General features: G+C 36.8%; 1 protein-coding gene across 1 annotated transcript in view; it reads left to right on the top strand.

Annotated features, from left to right (window-relative positions):
* Nucleotides 1-8,005: 8,005 nt before the first annotated feature.
* The window catches only part of LOC309393258 (pituitary homeobox 3-like), a gene marked incomplete at its 5' end in the record, with an annotated part of 31,907 nt that continues 17,895 nt past the window's right edge, over nt 8,006-22,017 (top strand). Inside the window, 2 exons of the mRNA XM_081955240.1 lie at nt 8,006-8,111; nt 17,223-17,428. Coding sequence (XP_081811366.1) covers nt 8,006-8,111; nt 17,223-17,428 — 312 coding nt within the window. The remainder of the gene's footprint in view (nt 8,112-17,222; nt 17,429-22,017) is intronic.

Below are 22,017 nucleotides of genomic sequence, written 5' to 3'. Positions count from 1 at the left end.
AGGGCTTCTTCTTCTTAAGGTTTCACTTTGATATTCACATTTTATAATATTGTCAAAGCAAAATAGTACAGAAACATTCCATCTTCTCCAAATGAAACAGGTCTATTTTCTTCTACCTTTTAGGAAGCTTGTAGAAAAGCTAGTGTCAAAAAATATGTGGGGGATAATAGAAATGAAAGGAACTTGGGAAACAAAGTATTAATACTGTGAGAGAAGTATGACATTTTTTCAGAAGTTCATGTTTTTTGTAGAAGTTAAAATCACCCAGTCTCAGTTCTATGGGAATGTAGCTCTTTTTGAATATTTGTGTGCCTGTTCTATCGGTACATAGTTTAACAGATTATTCTTGTAAAGAGAAAAATAAAACTAATAAACAGTGCATATTTTGTTTTCCTTGAAGCAGCCTTATTAAGATATTAAATAGAGATCCAATCATGTTGTGAATTTTAGCAAAATCCAGATTGTTCCAAAGTTAAATTGCTGTGATTTTCCTGGCTTTCAAATGCAGACCATGTGTGTTTAGGCAGAGTTTTAGTCTTGCTCTCCTCCCTGTGGGCAAGTTCTATTATTTCACTTGCCACTCCCACTATTTAATGAAGCATAGATTAATTTAAAATACTGTGCTCTAATGGTTTATTTTGAAAGTCAGTTTTATAATAAAATTATCTTTTTATTTATAAATCAAAGTGGTGAACATATTATTGTTCTTCCACCTCCCATTTTCCCCACAACAATAAGCCCGTGAGTGCATTGGGCTCTTCATTGGACTAACTAGACCATCACCTGAATCACCACACCAAACTGGTTCTCATTTTGTATTTAAAGTATCATTTCAACTGTACACGCCCCTGAAATATCCTTTCTTATATTCTTTAAACTGGTTAATTTCCTCTAAGAGTTCTTGAAGAATATTGAATTTGCAATATTTCTGTGGTAGTATATGGAAAATTTGCCATTATTGTCAGGTGATATAACAATTGTTTTATCAAACTCTGCTTTGAGAAGATTTTACTTCTTTTCTGTAAACTATTTTAGGTGTCTGAAGATAAAGTTTAGTACATTTTTGGTTTTGCATAACAAATACCATCCTGTTAGCTACTACTTAATTCCTCCTCAGTGAAGACTCCTTTGTAAAAATATATCTGAACACATTTTTTTGTTTTAGTCTGAGTGCTGTCCAAGATTTTTTGATATGACAGCCAGTGTGCCAATAACCACTGGGACCACAATAGCAGGTTTATACAATAATTTTTCAATTTCGATTTTCAAATCTTGATACTTTGTGATCTTCTCCAGTTCTATTTTACTATGTATTGTCACATCAGTTATCCACACTTTCATTTTTCAACAACAATATCTTGTGTGTTATGACTCTAGATTTTATCTGTCTGTATTTGGAAATCCCACAATATTTTAACCTGTTCATTTTCAATTAGTTTTTCCACTATATATGCCCACTAATTTTTTACTATTGGTACGTCATAATGTACTAATAATGTTCCAGGGAATCATTTTGGTGACTGTGTTATGTTGTTGTTTATAATCAGCTTTATGATCTTCATGTGCAAGCTGAGTATATTGTCTACTTCTGCTTCTTTGCACAGTGTGTATTTTGAATCATTTGATGATATTTCAGTTTCAGCCTTCATTGCATTAGTTCGAATAATTGGCTGTTTTGCAGCTAAAAAGCAATCCTTCAGTTTCTTTTTTAATGTTCCAGTTGTATCTACTTTCCCTTCAATCTTTTTGTCTTCTAGTCTAACTCCCTGCTCAGGCACGAAACCCTATACCATTTCAGACAAATGGTTTCCAAACTCTTCTTAAAAGCTTTCAGTGTTGGAGCACCCACAACTTCTGCAGGCAAGTGGTTCCACTGGTTAATTGTTCTAACCAGTTTTGTAGAATTTTGTAGAAATATCAAACCAATTTTGTATAAATTGACTTAGCAATACAACTTAGCACTTAGACTTATATACACCACTTCATAGTGCTTTACAGTCCTCTCTAAGTAGTTTACAGAGTTATCATATTGCCCCCAACAAACTGGCTCCTCATTTTACCGACCTTGGAAAATGGAAGTCTGAGTCAACTTTGAGCTGGTGAGGACTGAACTCCTGGCAGTGAGCTGAATTAGCTTGCAATATTGCTGTCAGCCCTGGAGGCCATCTTTTTCTTTAGATCTTCAGGACTGCCACACCTAGTGCTGTGGGAAACTGGGAGGGGGGATTGCAAGGAGTTGCGGGCGATTGTTGTTGTTAGTTGAAGTCATGTCCAACCCATCGCGACCCATGGACAATGTTCCTCCAAGCCTTCCTATCCTCTACCATCTTCCGGAGTCCATTTAAGCTCACGCCTACTGTTTCAGTGACTCCATCTAGCCACCTTGTTCTCTGTTGTCCCCTTCTTCTTTTGTCCTCAATCTTTCCCAGCATTAGGCTCTTCTCCAGTGATTCCTTCCTTCTCATTAGGTGGCCAAAGTATTTAAGTTTCATCCTCAGGATCTGGCCTTCTAAAGAGCAGTCAGTCTCCTCTAGGACTGACCAGTTTAATCACCTTGCCTCAAAGGCCTCAATTCTTTGACACTCAGCCTTTCTTATGGTCCAACTTTCACATTGCAACTGGGAAAACCAGAGCTAAGAATATTTGGACTGCACCTGGAGTGGTGGGACTGGGAGGCATCTACAGTTGGGATGATGCATTGATTGGACCATGTGATGGATATGTGGGTGCAGGGGAAGGGACCTGCGGTTTCCTTTGGATGGGGAAAACCTGGAAGCTTTCAGATTCAAGTTTCCCCAGATGTGCCAATATGACATCTCTAATAAAATGGAACTTTGAGGAACGTCTAGTCTTGGAGTCCTCTTGCGTTGGGGTTGTTGCTTGGAACCCTGGCAATTGCTTTCTAACCTCTCTGCCACCACAGCTCCTTAATTAATGTTTTTCCTTGCCAGCATTCTGTTTGTATTTTTATTATGTTATTTCAATATTCACTTTTTGTTTCCTGTATATTTAGTAAGCTTCAATTTTTCGCTTGTACTATATTTGTTCTTGGCTGTCTTTTACATAATTAGCCAATCCATGCTTTTTTTCTTTGACAGTTTGTTTGAAACCTCAGCCTCCATTTCTATGGGACAAGTAGATTGTATCATTTTGGGGATGTAATGCATAGTGAATCATCATCTGCTTTCTTGTATTTTTAGTCCAAACTGTCCAGTTCACCATGTGTCCTTATTCCAGTGGTATAATATATCATAGGTATGGGCCAAATATTAATGAATTTGAATCTGTTTTCATCATTCAATTTTGTCTGTAGCAATTTTCTCATTTCTCTGAGGTATTGTTTATTAATCATGTTTTTAACTTACCTGTATTTGATATTATCCAATTATAAAATGCTCCTACACATGTAGGCTATTTGACATTATAATTTTATTTGATTTTACCCCAGTTTATTGTTATTGAAGTACATTTTCCTAAGCCAAATTCCATTGCTGTATCTATGCTACAAATTCTTACAGTGTTTGCCAATGATCGGATTGGATTTCGATTTCTGATTTTCCATAAACCTTTTTGCTGTTTGAAAGCCAAGACTTGTTTTCTTCAAAAATTTTAAAAGTGGATATTGGCAATGACAAATAATAAGGATCATATTCAGTCATTATTATTCCCGAGGTAAAGTGAAATGTATCTCTAGGAATTGAAGTAGAATCCTATATGATACTGTATCTGTAATAATGATTTAAAAGAATTCTGGGTGGACAGAAAAATCTACATAAAGCTGGAAGTAATTCCTTTGAATATATTCTTTATTATTTTGTTTGCTTGCTTGTTTTACTAATCTTTAGTAATCTTTTTTCATCTCCCTCTAGTTTGTCCAAGTTTTTTTTAATTTTCAGAAAAAAAATGCCAAACTAGAGAAATTTTCATTTCCATGGTGTATGTGTGAGCAGGAATGCATGTGCACATATGAATGAGGTGGTTAAAGTACTGAACTAGTTCTTCCTTTCCCCTCCCCGTAGGGTATAGAAGTTAGCTGGGTCACACACTCTCTCTGTCCTACCTTGGGAAATTGAAATTGTAAAAAATCTCCTTACCAACCCAGACTAAATTGGACAAATGTGGTAGATGATAGTCCACAATGTTCAAAGGGGGAGTTTTTATAGAGTGGCGCATTGAATTGGGCTGTATGTGAATATGTATGTTCGGATGGGTATTATCTGATTTGTATTAAGTTAAGTAGTATACTTCGTATTTTGAAAAGGGCTTTATTTATAATAAACTTTGCACAGTTTACAAAATGGAAATAAACAGAATAAATTTGCACTGGCATGACTTCAAAATGCTGAAAAAACAAAATATTTATAACTACCAGTATTTAATAGAAAATACATCTCATCTAGAAATGGCATTTGGAGACAGAGGTGTGTCCTCAATTATCACATATTAAAATCTTGGATTTCTATTGACATATTTTAATTCTGCACTAAACATGGAAATATTGTTTTTGCTTGTGAATCAGGAAATCAAAACAATTATAAATTGGAGGATATATTAGACATCCGTGTACTTGGCAGGTAAGTTTAAACTTCACGTGAACAAACAGAGAAGCAATTATTATGAATAATTGTGAATTATCCCTTTCTTATAACAAATGTCTTTTCCCTACACTGCAAACCACATCTGTTAATTTCAGAGGATGGGAAGAAACAAACTGAGGAATATCTTATTTAAGAGTACATTTGGCCCAGATATTGGCAACTTGAATTGGAAGTCAGTTCAGACAAATCGAATGGAACAGCAGCTGACAAAGAGGGACAATGTGATACAAGTAGATCACAGCTTGTCCTACTGACAGTCCTTAACTACTTCTGAGTAACAGTTGCTGTTCATCCCGTTGATAATGGTCTCTCTTGTGCCTGTTTTTATTTCCATTATGATCAGAAGTGCAGAAAAAATGGTTCTGATATTTCACACTGCTCCAGTTCTAAGTAAAAAAATGAATGGATTTTGTTTAAACTTGCATCAGTTTTCCAGTTTGATATGTTTTCAATCAAAACTCATTTCAATTTGTTGTTCATCTTTGTTATGTTCAGTAACCATGTTATGAATAAACAAGTTGATGTAGATTTTCCTAGAACTGTGAACAATCTCTAGCAAATATCCATGTTAAACTGAGTCAAAACAAAACAAAAATATCACATCCAGAATCACATAGAATCAACATAGTATTCTAAATTATCTCTTTTCTCCCCCACATTTCTCTTGCCTGGAATGTGCAAGGAAAAGCAAGTCAGTGGTTTGGTTCCCAAGAATAAATATAACTCATCACATGGCTTTATTGGTATGGTAACAGTACAAAGTATTTTGTACTTAAGATAATTTTTAAAATTATGATAGTAATCCATAATGATGAAATGCCTTCCAATGTTTCAAGTCAGGAATTAAGGAACAACCGTGAGGTACTGTATGATTCTGACTGATTTTATAAATGTAAGGAAAACAGGAAAAATAAATACTTGTTTGCCAAGCTTTCAAAGATTGCTTCTAAAAGTTGAAGGAGTGATGCACTAAATATACAAATATTGGTAGTCCTCAATTTACAGCAGTTCACTTAGTAACCATTTAAAGTTTCAATGCCACTGAAAAAAATAACTTACTACCATTTTTCACACTTGGAACCATTGCATCATCGCCATGGTCATGTGATCAAAATTCAGACACTTGACAACTGACAACTGGCATATTTATAACAGTTGCAATGTCCCAGGGTCATCTGATCAGGTTTTGCAACCTTTTGATAAGCAAAGACAATGGGATAACCAGATTGACTTTACAATTAATTGTGTTATTAACTTAACAACTGCAGTGATTAACTCAACACCTGTAGCAAGAAAGTCATAAAATGGGGCAAAACTCACTTAACCAATATCTCACTTAGCAACTGAAATGTTGGACTCAGTTGTGGTTGTATGTCAAGGACTACCTATATTATTTCTTGGGGAAGGGAGTATGTTATTTTTGTAGAACATTTATCATCTGTACTAAGTGCATTGGATAAAAAGAACTAGCCTCAAATTTAACTGGAGCAGATTCATATATGAAATAACAAGTGCTTTCCACAATTTATTTATTGGATTATTTTTAATCCTATTTTTATTGTTTTATAAGTAAATTAGGTGGAGAATTTACCTGATACTTCTTTCTTCTCTATTTTCCCCACAACAATAACCCTGTGAGGTGGGGTTGCTCTGACAGGCAGTGATTAGCCGAAGATAACTGGCTTTCATGCCTTAGGTGAGACTAGAACTCATGGTTTCCTGCTTTTTAGACCAAATTAAAATCAATTGGCCAACAAAGCAGAATTTCAAAAGGCTGAATTCAATAATCGTCCATAATAATCTACAAAAAAGCAGGAATGAAAAGAAACCATTATTACAAATAATCATACTGTAAAATCTCTTGAGGGATGACTTATACATTACAATCTTCCTAAACAAATATATGCAACCAGTGAGAAACTACATCAAAATCTAATGTATTAAATCCAGGAATCAGATAAAAGAATATTACACCATTCTCTGATTTTCTACTTTTTTAAATACACGAATTATTTCGGAGGAGAAAATCTGTCTGAACTTTCAATATTTCTTCATAAATATGACTTAAAACATGATCTGTTCTCCACACGTCCTAAAATTAGAAAAAGATAATTAAACAAATGAGTCAAAAACATTGTACTCATTAGTCATTGTTATTGATAGAGAAAAATAAACTAAAGCTGGATGTTTGTGTATGGCAAAAGTAAGTTTGCTGGATAAGCCTTTGGTGAAGTAAATTTTACTATAGCAAAACTTAATTACCTTTTGCTAGGAGGTTTTGAGGGCTATACCAAGCAAATCTGTAGCAGGCAAAAGAGAAAACTTTGGATCTGAGGATTGAACTGTTGCTGTCAGGAGAGAAAACTGCTATTTTATACCAATTGCTGCTTCCTAGAGAAGGGGCTAAGGGGCTTAATAAATTCAGACAGCAAAGTTACACACACCTCTCCATTTAGTCCAATAAATTAATGCACTCTGCATTTCTGCATAATTCTTGGAATCAAAAACCCTCACAATAGTAAGAATCATTGGTGGGCTCCGCTCCATGTACAAAATGCATGAGAAAACACTGGTTCCTATATAGACCCAGGGCTGTTTGTGCATATGTTTGCACATATATAAATGTGTATTTTTGTGTGCTTGCCTATGCTTTTATATATATGTATGTATGTATGTATGTGTGTGTGTGTGTGTATGTATGTATGTGTGTATATATATATATATATTATACACACACACACACACACACACACACTGTATGTGTATGTATGTTTGTGTGTGTATATTTTTCAAGTCTCAAACCATAATTTGCTGTCCGGGGAAAATGCATATTGTTTTAAAGTTTCTTCTCTAAGCTGCGTCTCAGATTTGTGTGTGTGAGAGAGAGAGAGGAGGAGGAGGAGAGAGAGTCAGAGTCAGAAATAAAATGTCAGTATCCATTGTTTAAAAATATGTACAGAAATAATTTTAATACACCTCATAAACATGCAGGTTAAAAATGAAGAGAAAAATAATTGCAAGATGCCAGTACTGACCAGATTCACAACTACAGTACTTCTGCCAATTGAATGATACGATTGCTCTAAACTTTTGAGAATACAGAAATAAATTACTCTAAAAGTGGAGGATACATCTGCACTGCCCCTTATTTTAAAAATGGCTAAAACTTTACATGAAATGTTAGTCTGCAAATCTATATACAGTATGTTTTTCCAGGATTGAGCCTCACTGTGAAAACCCTTTTTTGAGTAAATTGAAATTTGGTTAATTTGATCATGCTATTGGCCTGAGCTGTAAACACTTGAAGGTAAGTCTCAATGAAACTAATTTACCTCGGTAAGCATATCTCTCCCCTCACACTTCCCCATATATTTCTTCAGTTCCTCTCCTGCACCTGTGCCAGGCAGATGGAGTTCAACTTGCTCATTGACCCAGAAGCTCAGAGCCCCCCTCTTTCCCTCTCAGAATCTGGGACACCTCAACATGCACATAGGCACAAGGGGCAAGCAAATGGTAAGTAGGAGAACAGATACCTTCTTTCTCATTTTAAAGGGATTTTCCTTAAATAAGAGAAACTGTGTTTGTGTTTTTTCATTGGTATTCAGTATTCAGTATTGAAAAATTATAAAAATGAATGTTTAATAGACTGTATAAATTCAGCTCTCAAAAATAATTGAAACCTCAATATTTCCCATATTCAATGTGTGGAACTTCCTATTTGCCTTCATTCCAAGGGGGAAAATAGCAATCCAATCATCCACTGCAATTCATCAGGTTGCCTCTCTTAACTGCTTTTTGACATGCCTGGAAGATGGGTGCTGATCTCAACTCAGGTGGAGCGTCGTTGCTTTAGGAGAACAAAAAAAATGGTCTCCCTTTCAGCTTTCCTGTCAGACTTTTTCACCATGCTGATTGAGGGGACGGCATTGTGATCTTATTCATACTATGGTTTTTCAAACTGAACAGAACCATACTAACAACACAGATTCAAAAGTTACATGAAAAAGGTAATGAAGTATATGTAATTTAAACTGACTATTTTGATAAGATGAACACTGAAATGTTATCATCAAATAAAAAGTGCTTTGCTGAAGCCAGATGAAATCTTTTAAGTGTTTATAATATTATATGACCAAATACAAGTGTCACATGTTACTATAAACACTGAAAATTAGTGTGGGGCTGAGGTGCCCTGGTGCCCCTACTTTTGATCTGCAAAATATCTATGCAAAATAGTGTGGATGTGCACGGGCAGAAAGCACCTTTTCTCATAATTAAATACAATAACAAATCAACTAATTATTAATTGCTCTTTTGTAACAATTATCACCTCACCCTATGTGTAAGAGGAATGGCCTCTAGAAAAATAGAATAGATTTTTTTTCAATCTTCATTTGTACAATTTAAATATGTAAGGCTATATAGTCTTGTGTAGAGACAGTGAATTAGTAACTGCATACAGGAGTACATTCATAAGCAATGAACGTTTGGGTTACAATTCTATAGACATTTGTTAGTGATTCCCATTGAAGCAGTGAAGCTTTTTTCTGAGTAAGCTGCAGTTCCTTCATTTTCCTTCATTGGAAGGAGTCCCCTAAAGGTCCCCTTTTTTGCTCTATGTGAGACTAGTCAAAATGAAATTAAATGTATACATTATTTTGTTATTTCTACAGAAGACATAAACTTGTGGTATACCAGGCTTCTTCTTCTTCTTCTTTTTGACTCAGCTTATTCATATTTCTGTTAATTATATTGGCATATTTATAAGTATAAACCATCTTTATATTTAATTCATACATAGCAATATTTTTTTCATATAATTTCTACCTCTTATTTCTAACCACTCATAAAATCTATTCCATGTCAAGTAATATTTGGTGTCTTCTTTGTCTTTTGTTTTTAAAGTCAATCTATCCATCTCTGCACAGTCTAAAATTTTTTAAATCACATCCTAATCTGATGGAGTGTTCTCATTTTTCCAATATTGTGCAAAATTGACGTGCGGTGAGGTTTATGGCTGGTGAGGCTGGTGACGTCATCAGGAAGGCGGGGAATGGAACCACGTGTGCTGGAGTCTCAGGCTGCCTCAGCCTCCAGCACATGTGATCCCATTCCCCGCCTTCCTGAGTGTGCTCTGCCGGCTCGCGCTCCGCAGTACTCGAAAGCGACTGGGGAACGACGAGAACCTTCCTGCCTCTGCTGGACTTTGCGCGCTCCTCGCGACTGCATATTGCAGTCGCGAGGAGCATGCGAAATCCAGCAGAGGCAGGAAGGTTCTCATCGTTCCCCAGTCGCTTTCGTGCCTTCGTCATCTGGGAGCGCCGACAACATTTCTGCCTCTGCCCTCCGTAGCTCCCGGGCGTGCCCGGACGGAGGTAGCCAGAATGGCGCCGAGGCAGTCCAGCGGGCGAGCGACCGAGGATCAGGCTGCCTCACTCGCTCTTTCGTCCGCCCGGACCGCCTCGGTGTCGCTGTGGCTACATCCATCCGGCCACGCCCGGGAGCTGCGGAGGGCGGAGGCAGAAATGTTGTCGGCGCTCCCAGATGACGAAGGCACGAAAGCGACTGGGGAACGATGAGAACCTTCCTGCCTCTGCTGGATTTCGCATCATCCGGGAGCGCCGACAACATTTCTGCCTCCGCAGCTCCCGGGTGCGGCCGGACAGATGTTTATAATATTATAATATTATAATATTATAATATTATAATATTTTATATATATATATATAAAAATATATATATATACTAAAAGTATATATATATACTATTATTTCATGAAGAGAGGTGAGGCTATGCCTCCCCTGCCTCCCCTGACCACACATCCCTGGTGCAAATACAATCCTTGCTACTGTCAGTACATGCAAAACTACCGTAAACATATAGTCCTTTTATCATAACCCTCCAGCATTATACCCAACAAAAATATTTCTGGTTTCAGATCTATATGTTGCTTCTTCCAATATTTTCTTGCTTTCATACAAGTCCACCACATATAAGTACCTGGGATCAGTGATGAAAAAAAATTTTTTTTACTACCGTTTCTGTGGGCATGGCTTGGTGGGCATGGCAGGGGAAGGATACTGCAAAATTTCCATTCGCACCCCACTCTAGGGCCAGACAGAGGTGGTATTTGCCGGTTCTCTGAACTACTCAAAATTTCCTGTACTGGTTCTCCAGAACCTGTCAGAACCTGCTGAATTTCCCCCTGCCTGGAGTCTGATTACATTTCTAACATTTGGCAGACATATTACTAAACATTTTTGCCAATCTTGCTGGTGGCAAATGCCACCTATAAAACATTTTATAAAGATTTTCCTTATATGCAGTAGCCATTGTCAGTTTATAGTTCCTATCCCAAAGTTTTTGCCATTTATCTAATTCTATCATATAACCGTACAATCATTGTTTCCTTGACTATATATATTTGATATATATAACTAAATAAAGGATATTTAATCACTTTTTCATCTGTCCCTAATAAGATCTTATTAGTTTTTATAAAAACCCCATGTTTTTACATCTTTCTCGTATCATGATTGTATTTGCAGATACGGCCACCAAGCTAAATCCACCCCTTGTTTGTGTAATTGTTCTCTAGTTTTAAGTTCACTATTCTCATTTAAAATATCTTTATAAAATACATTTTTCCCAAGTTAATAAGATTTGGATATATCAATGCTTCCATTGTGGAGAGCCAGACTGGTATTTTCAAATAGTTTTGTAATTTAATTTTTTCCCATATATGAAGCAAAGCATTCCTCACATAATGAAAATATCTATGTACCGGTACTCCTTCCATACCATAAAAAAGCATGTCATCCTAGTTGGAGATCATGTCCCTCCAATAGTAGTATTTTTTTTCAATCAAATTTTTATTTTTTATATTCTTGATACATATCAATGCGTGAATGGTGTGGTAACTGGGTAACATACATTTCAGTACATAAACATAGTCTTATTATTCCTAAATATTATATTTCGTTTTCATTATTTCATATTATTTAAACATGCCTTTTATTATCACCTTTCATTTCTAAATCATCTTTCTCTCCTCTTGTATATCTTAACATATTATTATATAATAATTATTTCCCCCCACTATTTTCTATCCCTATTTTAAGTTTTTCCCCCTGTTCTTGAAAGGGGCGCGAGGCACATGAGGCCTCCTACTGCTTTTGCAGCCTCAATGGGCTCTAAAAGCAGCCGCGATTCTTGCCATCTCTTCTCCACCCCATTGCGGGCACGGCAGGGCTTCCTGCCCCTTGCCCCCTTTATGGATGCAACTTGGAGGGTGGCAGGTGGGGCAGGGTGAGGCGGGGGAGAAGCAAGACACACATCTTGCCTGACTTCCAGCTCCGTCGCAGTTCTCGCAATTGACGCATCTCGCTTCTCCCCCTCCCCACCTGCCACCCCCAAGTTGTGCCCCAAAATAGTAAGACCTCCCCAAAAATAAGGCCAAGCACTTATGTCAGGGTTAAAAAAATATAAGACAGGGTTTTATTTTTGTGGAACCACGGTAGGATTTATTGGGCATCGGTTTTAGTTCACAGAATATATTTACGAACATAATTGGAAGGGATGTGTGAGAGGGGGGGAGAGAGAGAAAGGAAGAGAGAAAGGAAGAGGAAGGAAGGAAGTGGGAGAGATACACACAAGAAAGGAAGGAAGGAATGAAAGGAGTGTGAGAGAAAAAGAGAGAGACAACGATAGAAAGTGAAAGAGAGAGAAAGAGAAAAAGAAAGAGAAAGAAAGGAACAAAGAAAAAAGAAAGAAAAAAGAAAGTGGGAAAGAAATGAAAGAAAGAAAGAATAAAGGAGTGAGAGACAGAAGGAAGGGAAGGAAGGAAGGAAGGAAAGAAAGATAGAAAGAAGGAAAGAAAGAGAAAGAAAGAAAGAAAGAAAGAAAGAAAGAAAGAAAGAAAGAGAAAGAGAACTTATGACCACAATTGAGCCAAAATTTTGGTTGCGAAGCAAGAGCGTTGTTAAGTGAGTTTCACCGCATTTTCCAAGTTGGCCATGCCAATAAGGAGACCACAGGAGGAGGCAGGAAGCCAGTCAAAGAGCCATACTAGAGCACACACACTTTCCCCCAGCCCCGAAGAATCCAACCCAGCTTCACTGATTACAGGTTTGAAAAGGCAATGTGGCTCTGCCTGCAATTAAACTACACTTGGGGAGGACAAGACAGCCAGGGTCCTTCCCTCCAGCCTTTGCCAAAAGCCCCGCACCAGGAGGATGAAGTTTGAATTCCTCCCCCTCCCTCCGACCCACACGTACCTTTTCCAGCTGTTTCAGAGAGGATTTCAACTCTGCTCTTGCCTCTTGTCCTCTGAAGAAGTCCCACCCAAATAAGCACCCTCTACTATGCGGCAGGAGAACTGCATGCCTCCCCTACGTCAGGAATTTTTAGGCTTTTAACCCTTGCTTAACTCTGCTCAAGTAATCATAAAATGCCTAAAGTCAGACTAGAGGAGGCATGCAGTTCTCCTGCCTCATAGTAGAGGGCGCTTTTTTAGAGGCTTTTTTAAACAGTTAAGCAGAGTCATCCACGGTGAGGCAGGCTCAGGCAGCAACTAGCTCATCCTGACCTCAGCTCTCACCTTTTTCCTTTTACATTTTTTTTCTTTTAATGATGACAGTGGTGAGGCTGTGCCTCCCCTGCCTCACTTTACTGCACGTCACTGGTAGGTAGGTAGATAGATAGAGGGGTGGGGGAGAGAGAGAAATACAGTAGGTAGGTAGGGAGAGAGAGTAGGTAGATAGGTTGTTTCCAAGTGCATTTATCCATGTGCTGGAGAAGGAAATCGTTGACGATCTGCAGCACCTAAGACTTTGTTTCTGCTGGCACAGCACTTGATCAATGTAATTCTCATCAATCAGTTAAACAGCTTTCTGAAAGGGGGGAAAAGTTTTTGCACTCTGCAAACCTCCCCAAAACAGCCCGCTTTTTGTAAAAACAGGTCCGTTTTTTTTAAAAAAAGGCATAAATAACCTTGGGGGGGCTTGCAGAGTGCTCCTAGGGGGGCAAAAATGAGCAGAAAATGGCTCATTTTTTGCAAAAACGGGCCCATTTTTTGTCAAAGAAATTGCATGCATAGCCTAATGGAGGCTGATAGAGTTCTCCTGGCGGCTGGGGGGGGGGCAAAATTTCTGCCTCCCCATCTCCCAGGAGCTCTCTGAAAGCCTCCATAAGGCTATGCACAGCCATTTTGGTGAAGGGGTTTTGGGAGGCAAAAAATGCTGTATTCGGTGTATGACACACCCTTATTTTCAGCCTCTTTTTTGAGGAAAAAAGGTGCATCTTATGCTCCGAAAAATACGATAGTGATGATTTTTCATCTTCTAATTTCTACCTATTTTATCTAACCACTGATAAAACCTATCCCATGTTGAAAAATATTCTGTTTCTTCCTTTTATTTTAATGTCAATCTATCCATCTCGGCACAGTCTAATATTTTTTTAATTATGTTTTCATCTGTAGGGGTATCCTCATTTTTCCAATATTGTGCAAATACAATTCTCGCTGCTGTAAATATGTGAACTATTAAATATATATTTCCTTTATTATAACTTTCTGGTATTATGCCTAAAATTTCCTTTATTATAACTTTCTGGTATTATTTCTGGCTATAAGTCTATATGTTGCTTTATCATTTTTTCTAACCATGTGTGTATTTTGTCCAAAAATTTTTTGCTTTTGGGCATGTCCACCACATATGATAATAAGAGACCAGTGTCTGGTTACACTTAAAACATTTAGCGAACATGGTTTTAAACATCTTTGCTAGCCTTGCTGGTGGCAAGTGCAATCTATAAAACATTTTGTACAGGTTTTCCTTATAAGAAGGAAATTGCCATTGTCAATTTGTAATTTCTGTCTCAAGGTTTTTGCCATTTATGTAGTTCTATAGTATAACCAAAGTTTTTTGCCCATATTATCATTGTTTCTTTCACTTGTTCATCTTCCATTCTGATGCTTAATAAGTAAGTGTATCATTTCATTATTAGTTTTTCACCCAACCCTAAAAGTATCTGATCAAGTGTTGTTGGCTCTTTATAAAAACCACATATCTTTGCATCTTTTTCATATCTAGATTGTATTTGCAGGCGTGGCCACCATATTAAATCTACCCCTTGGTTTTGCGATTCCTGCCTAGTTTTAAGTTCCCCTTCTTCATTTAAAATGTCTTTATATGTTACAATTTTCCTCAGATTAATAATATCAGTATCAGTGATTCCATCGTAGAAAGCTAGACTGGTATTTTCAAATAACTTCTTGCTCTAACTTTTTCCCATACTAAAAATAGAGCATTTCTCACATATGTCTTTGAAAGTTTCGGTATACTGTATTTTTCCTGTACCACAAAAAACATGCCACCCCAATTGAAGATCATGTCCCTCCAGCAGCAGTAATCTCCTATGTCTCAAATTTATCCACTCTTTCACCCAAGGAAGTATAGAAGCTTGGTAGTAAAGCGCTCAATCCAGCAACCCAAAGCCCCCATTGTTTTTTGATTCTTGCAACATTTTCAATCAAACAAGAAATGTTTTCATGGGACACATGTGATGTGTTATCAGGCTTCACACTTGGGCTTAGAAATGAATTACAATCAACCTTTAATCTAAGTGTCAGAGAGTCTTGGCGGAAGACTCCCAACAGAACTCAGCTAATTTATCATCTTTATTGCAACAGAATGAAATCTTAATCCACTCAGAAATATTTGCAGGGTAAGAGTGTGAGTGTCAAGAGCATCAAAATGGTGGATGTGGTTGGGTGATTGAAATATCCATTTTTAATGTGCATGGCATATATCTTATGTTCATTATACATTGCTCCAGTTCTGTCTGATCTGTGGATGTCACTGGTAATAAAATAATGCTGAACGTTTTTATATCTATAACTCACCATTTAGAGTTTTTTCTTGCTGTCTTTCTAAATTAAAAAAAATACTTGAGGTTGTGTTTGATGCTTTGGGAGGCTGGAATATGTTTACATAATTATCCCCTCTCTAGCCTAAAACACACTGGATTTTCCCTCACCAGTTTTACCTCTATCCAGAATGTCAGGTTATCGTTTTGTATTATGGTTGGTGTGTATAACCAGCCAGATGTTTAGATTGGATTGGCATTTTTGTACATCTATTAAGTCCTTCCTAACCACCTGGAATAGGCAGATGTTCTTATTTAATGACATTAAAAGTATGGCTGCAGGAAGTAAACTTCCAAATAAAGCTACATTATTGTTGTTGTTGTTGTTAATCTTCAATTCGATTTACAGTCTGGGGCTGGTAAAACCTTAATAGTTCAAGTCCTAACCAAGGACCTAAGAGCTGTTAAGATAGTGTCTGAATATATAGGCAGTTCCAAATAGGGTGTTGTTGTTTTTTTTGCTAAGTCAGGATATTCAAGTCTAATAATTTATTATTATTGTTGTTGTTGTTACTATTATTAGGCTTGGACGTAGAGGCTCTTGGTTTTATACTATTATTGAGAGCAATTATATGATCAGTTTGTGTCTCTGAATACAAGTTAATTATAAGAAGAGACCTATCCAAAATAGCAGTGGTGCTACTTCACAACTTTGAGTTCCTAAATGTAAAAATAGAATAATAAACAAATACTTTGCAATACCAGCAAAGAGGTTTTATATCTATCAAATAAAAGAAGTGTTTGCCTTTGGATGAAGCAGTATTTATATAATTCTTTTTTTTTCAGCTTGAAATTGCTTGTGTTTTTACATTTTTATTTTGGGGCTGTGCTCACAGCCACCTTGTATCTGGAGACCCTAAAGCTGGCAGCTCTAACTAGCGCAAGTGAACAACAAAACGATATTTAGAGTGAAAAATAAAACTACTATTCTGCAGATGTTCCATTTTTTAAAGATCTCACTAATTTTCAAATTCTGGGTTGGAAGGTGTGACATGTTGTCAGCTCCCCCAGATAAGCCAAGTAGGAAACACAACTAGACAAGCTAATTCTACTCTATTGCAAGGCTACAATAACACAATGTTGAAAGTCTGAAGATGCAAACTTCCCACCGCCACTTTTAACCATCTGATCCATTAGAGCAGATCCTTCCCAGGCTGCTTTCTCTTGACTGTTAAGCCACTGGAGTTCTTGGCTCTTATCTGATTTTTCTTGGGCAGCATCTCTTCCCCTTATCCTTTATTTGAAAAAATAAATATTTTTCCTGACTGCATGATTATTAAAGAAAAATTATTTTTTCAAATCACAAAATGCCAATAGGTCTAGGCTGCCTAGTCCTACGCAATCCACAGTGTTTACTCATTAATATTCCTCAAGTTGGGTTTTGCTTCTGTCAAAATTATATATGATCACTAAGAAGAATTCAGAGCAAGAAATGAAAGACACTGTTTTGCATTGCCGCTATGTGGCTTATCCAAAGGATCAGTCTTTGTGATAAACCATATATGGGCAGCGGCATACCTGCAAAATTGTCTTCAGTTCAAACAAATGACTTGTGTGTGTATTTGAGCAATTGTGGACAAATAGATCATCATTTTAAAATATCGCTTTCACTGGTAGGAATGTTTAGGCAAGAAAAAATATTGTCTTGAACCACTGTGAAAATCTGTGATGGATTCCTTGGTTTTGCTTCCATAGACACAGAAAAGTCACAGCAGAATCAGACTGACAATTCCACTCCTGAGGATGGCTCCCTGAGAAAGAAGCAACGTAGGCAGAGAACTCATTTTACCAGCCAGCAACTACAGGAACTGGAAGCCACTTTTCAAAGGAATAGGTATCCAGACATGAGCACCCGAGAGGAGATTGCTGTCTGGACCAACTTGACAGAAGCCAGAGTTCGGGTACAGTTGTTTTCTTTTTATTTATTTTTAAAATAATTTTTATTGAATGTTTTAATCTTTTAAAAACAGAAAGAAAAACACCACAAGAACAAACAAAACACAAAACATACATAACAATATAAAGTAATTATACAGCCTTCTGTATCAGCTTTCCTGTTTAGTTTTTATAATTCTTAATTCTGCATTGCCTTCCTATTGCTTTAACCTTGTCTTGTAATATAACAACAGTAGTGCTAACCCTTATAATAATATTGATTATTTATATCACCATATATTTGCATTCTCTATTTTCTGTTTTGGCTTCTGTTTTCTAGCTACTTATACATTTTATTCTATATTTTATAAAAATCTGATTCTTCTTTTTCTTTTAGTTCTATTGCCATTTTGTCCATCTCTGCACATTTGAATACTTTTCTAATTATTGTTTCATCTGCGGGTGTATTGATTTTTTTCCAGTTTTGTGCAAAAGCAATCCTGGCTGCAGTATGTGTATGATTATGTATTGAGATTGTTTATCCATTTTTTGATCTAGTAGTCCTAATAAGAATGCTTCTGGTTTCAGTTCTATTTTTTGCTCTGTAATTTCTTCCAATCATTTTCAAATTTTGCACCAGTATTTCTTCATGATGGGGCATGTCCACCACATATGGTAAAATTGTTGTTTTCTTTTTAATTTACTTGAAAATGACCAAAATGTGAAAGAAAAGGCTGAATAAAAGCCAGATAGCAAAACAAGCCTGTGCATGTGACTGCATCTTTATGCCTTCCTCTCTTTTGAGAAAGTAGGGCAATTAAAGTTCATCTAAAGAATATATTCCTAAGATTTTCATGAAGCATTATATACCTAGTATACTTTAAAAACAGGGGGACATTATCACAATACCTCTTACAGTGAACTCTGTTAGAAAATGTAGCTAGGGAAATACCTTTCTCCAAAATACAACTAAAAGAATTTCCTATAAAGTGTGGCTTTTTTAAAATAATTTTTTGAAGTTTAAAAAGACAAAGATAACTATGGTAATAAAAACTAAAGAAAAATAGAAAATAAAAAGTGCATATAGAAAAAAAGGAGGAAAAAAATAAAAAAGATATATAAGGAAATGACTTCTTCAGACAAATACAATGTTTTGTATTTATCACCATCCCTATGATTTCAGTCAATAATCTCACCCATATCTCCTCTTTTCTCTCTCTCCCTTTTTTGTGTGTGAGGTAGCAACAGTTACTTTAGGGCAGGGGTTCCCAAGCTTTTCAGCTCATTGACCCCTCCATGAAGTTTCAGATTGTTCATCAGCCATCAACCATTGTATTACAATAATTTTAAAAAAATACTATTTTAACTAATACTATTATGAATAATAATAAGTAGATCAACATCAATTTATAATACGAAATAAAGAATTCATACAAACGGAATTCGAAGAACTGCCCAAGACAAAGAAATCAAAGCCTTGCCAGAAGTAACTCAGACTATAGAGGAAAACCAGGAGGAATTGGCAATAGATGAAGCCAATCTAGCTGTAGAATTTTTTTCATTGGAAACCAGGAACCCTCTCCTCTACTTGAGAAGTAACAAATCCATCTAACTAAAGAACTAGAAGAATTAAAACAAAGAATAACTGAGCATCTAGAACAGCACAAAAACACCAGAATAAAGTTGCCTGCACAGGGGGCGATGGTCTGTGGCAATCCCTGCAGCCTGGAACAACTGACTGGGGGTGTTCCGCTCACCAATCAGCTGCTCTTGCTGAATCAGGCTGCTGAAGCTGACTTTTGCTGTTTGCTGCTTGCTGCAAGGATGCTAGCCAGATTAATACAGATGAATGCTGATAGGCAGAGGCAGAAACCTTTTTTTCCTGTTTTCCTCCCCCAAAATTAGGGTGCGTTTTATACTCTGAAAAATGTAGTAAATCTGTCTATATGTCGTGAGATTAAAGAATTTTTGTCATGCCTTCTGACTGGTAATTGGTATTCATGGATGTCTTCTGCCAGGCTTCTGCCTATTTTTCCTATGTAGTGATTGTTGCAGTTCTTACATTCAATATTGTAGATGAGTCCTGTTTCTTCTTCTTTTTTTTTCAAAAAAGTTTTTTATTTTTTCATTTTCATAACATATAATCACATGTATACTACTACATAGCCAACATCATATTGCATTATTAAATATTTACATCAATTCATCTTACCATCAACTCCCAAAAACAATTATTGGCTCTTCTGCTCTCCATACAGCATATTTGTACCTTATCCATCACTTTCTTCTCCCGTTCTCCTCCCCCTCCCTACCTCCTTTCTTCCGTCTGTCATCCTTCCCTTCTCTACTTTCCTCTCTTCTTCTCCCCTCTCCCCTTTCCACTCCTCATTTCTCTCCTCATCTTCCCCCACCCACCCTCTCTCCTATCCCTCTCTTCTTCCCTTACCTCTTTCCTCTACTTCACACTCTTCATCTCCTTTACTTGTTCAGCTTCTGAGCAAGCTTCATTTTATGTTGATGGTATTTCCTTTTCAATATACATATTTAATTTTATCATGTATTCTCCTCCTTTTAAAAAAATAGAACAAAAAGTATACATATATAGTCATATATGTATACTTTTAATTCCCCCCCCCCCCCCGGCCTAATTTTGGCCAAGATGTAGACCTGGTTACAATTCTCAGCTATTCTCATCATTAACTTGATATAATTATATATCCTTACATGCCTCCAATTTGTGGTTCTGTCTTTAAATCTCAATAGTTTCCCATTATAGGTATATTTCATGCTCCCTCTCCATTTTTCCATATCTTGGATTAGATTACCCTTAATTGTCTATACATGGCAATCCTTGTTGTTCAATGTTCATTATAATTCCCTTAATCTATTATATAGAATAACAATGGTAAACATCTCACTTTATTCATAATCTTAAAAGTTCTATATATGTCCATGTTTCATATATTTTAACCCATGCTTAGTAATCCTTCTATTGTCATATTCAGTCAATTCACAACTCAGTATAATTATCATGTATAAAAGTGAATCACAAACCTCTGCTTTACAACCTCCCCCTATCAGTTTCATATTTATCCATATTCCATATATTTTAACCTTTGTTTAATTATCTTTCCATTATTATATTCAACCAATTAGCAACTCCATTTTATTGGCATATTTACAATACAATAGCAGAGTTGGAAGGGACCTTGGAGGTCTTCTAGTCCAACCCCCTGCCTAGGCAGGAAACCCTATACCGTTTCTATTAAACTAGGCATACTCAGTTCCTGCAACCGTTCTTCATATGTTTTAGTCTCCAGTCCCCTAATCATCTTTGTTGCTCTTCTCTGCACTCTTTCTAGAATCTCCACATCTTTTTTACACCGTGGCGACCAAAACTGAATGCAGTATTCCAAGTGTGGCCTTACCAAGGCATTATAAAATGAAATTCACACTTCACATGATCTTGATTCTATCCCTCTGTTGATGCAACGTAGAACTGTGTTGGCTTTTTTGGCATCTGCTGCACACTGCTGGCTCATATTTAAATGGTTGTCCACTAGGACTCCAAGATCCCTTTCACAGTTACTACTGTTGAGCAAAGTACCACCTATACTGTACCTGTGCATTTCGTTTTTGTTGCCTAAATGTAGAACCTGACTCTTTTCACCATTGAATTTCATTTTATTCGATAGTGCCCAATGTTCAAGTTTGTCAAGATCGTTCTGTATCTTTAGCCTATCTTCTGGACTGTTGGCTATTCCTGCCAGCTTGGTGTCATCTGCAAATTTGATGATTCCCCATTTATTCCCTCATCCAAATCATTGATGAAGATGTTGAAGAGTACTGGGCCCAAAACAGAGCCTTGGGGTACTCCACTGCATACCTCCCTCCATGTAGATGCAGTTCCACTGAGGACTACACGTTGAATGCGGTTGGTCAGCCAGTTATGAATCCATCTGGTGGTGATGCTGTCTAACCCACATTCTTCTACTTTATCTAGTAGTAGGTTAAGGTGTACCTTATCAAATGTCTTACTGAAGTCAAGTAAACTATATCGACAGCATTGTCACTTTTTACTTTTGTGGCAAGCCTTTCTTCATTGTGAGCCTTAGCTTTCCTCACTTCATCTTTACATGCTCGGGCTATTTGCTGATATTCTGCCTTAGTTATGTCCCACTCTTTCCACTTTTTATACTTACCTTTTTTGTCTTTCAATTTGTCAGAAAGTTTTTTATGCAGCCATGCTGGTTTCTTTTGGGAGCTGTTATTTTTCTTCTTCATTGGTATTGTGCTAGACTGGGCTTTTGTAATCTCATTTTTCAAAATTTCCCAAGCTTCTTGAGTTGTTTTCCCCTTGAAGATCATGGAATTTTTCCCAAGCTCTCTCTAAGTTTATTGAAATTAGCTCTCTTAAAGTCCAAGACTCTAGTTTCACTTTGTTCTACTACTTGTTTTTGCATAATGTTGAATTCCAATATTGCATGGTCACTTGCCCCAAGGGTTCCTGTGGCTTCAATACTTTCTATCATTTCCTCTCTATTAGTGAGAATTAAATCCAATATGGCTGATCCCCTTGTTCCCTTCTCTACTTTTTAGGAATATTTAGGAATAA

The sequence above is a fragment of the Natrix helvetica genome (genome assembly GCF_964273705.1).
Source record: "Natrix helvetica genome assembly, chromosome: 5".
In the NCBI taxonomy this organism is placed as follows: Eukaryota; Metazoa; Chordata; class Lepidosauria; order Squamata; family Natricidae; genus Natrix; species Natrix helvetica.
The sequence above is the reverse complement of the archived record's forward strand: the minus strand, read 5'-3'. Positions and strand labels throughout refer to the sequence as shown.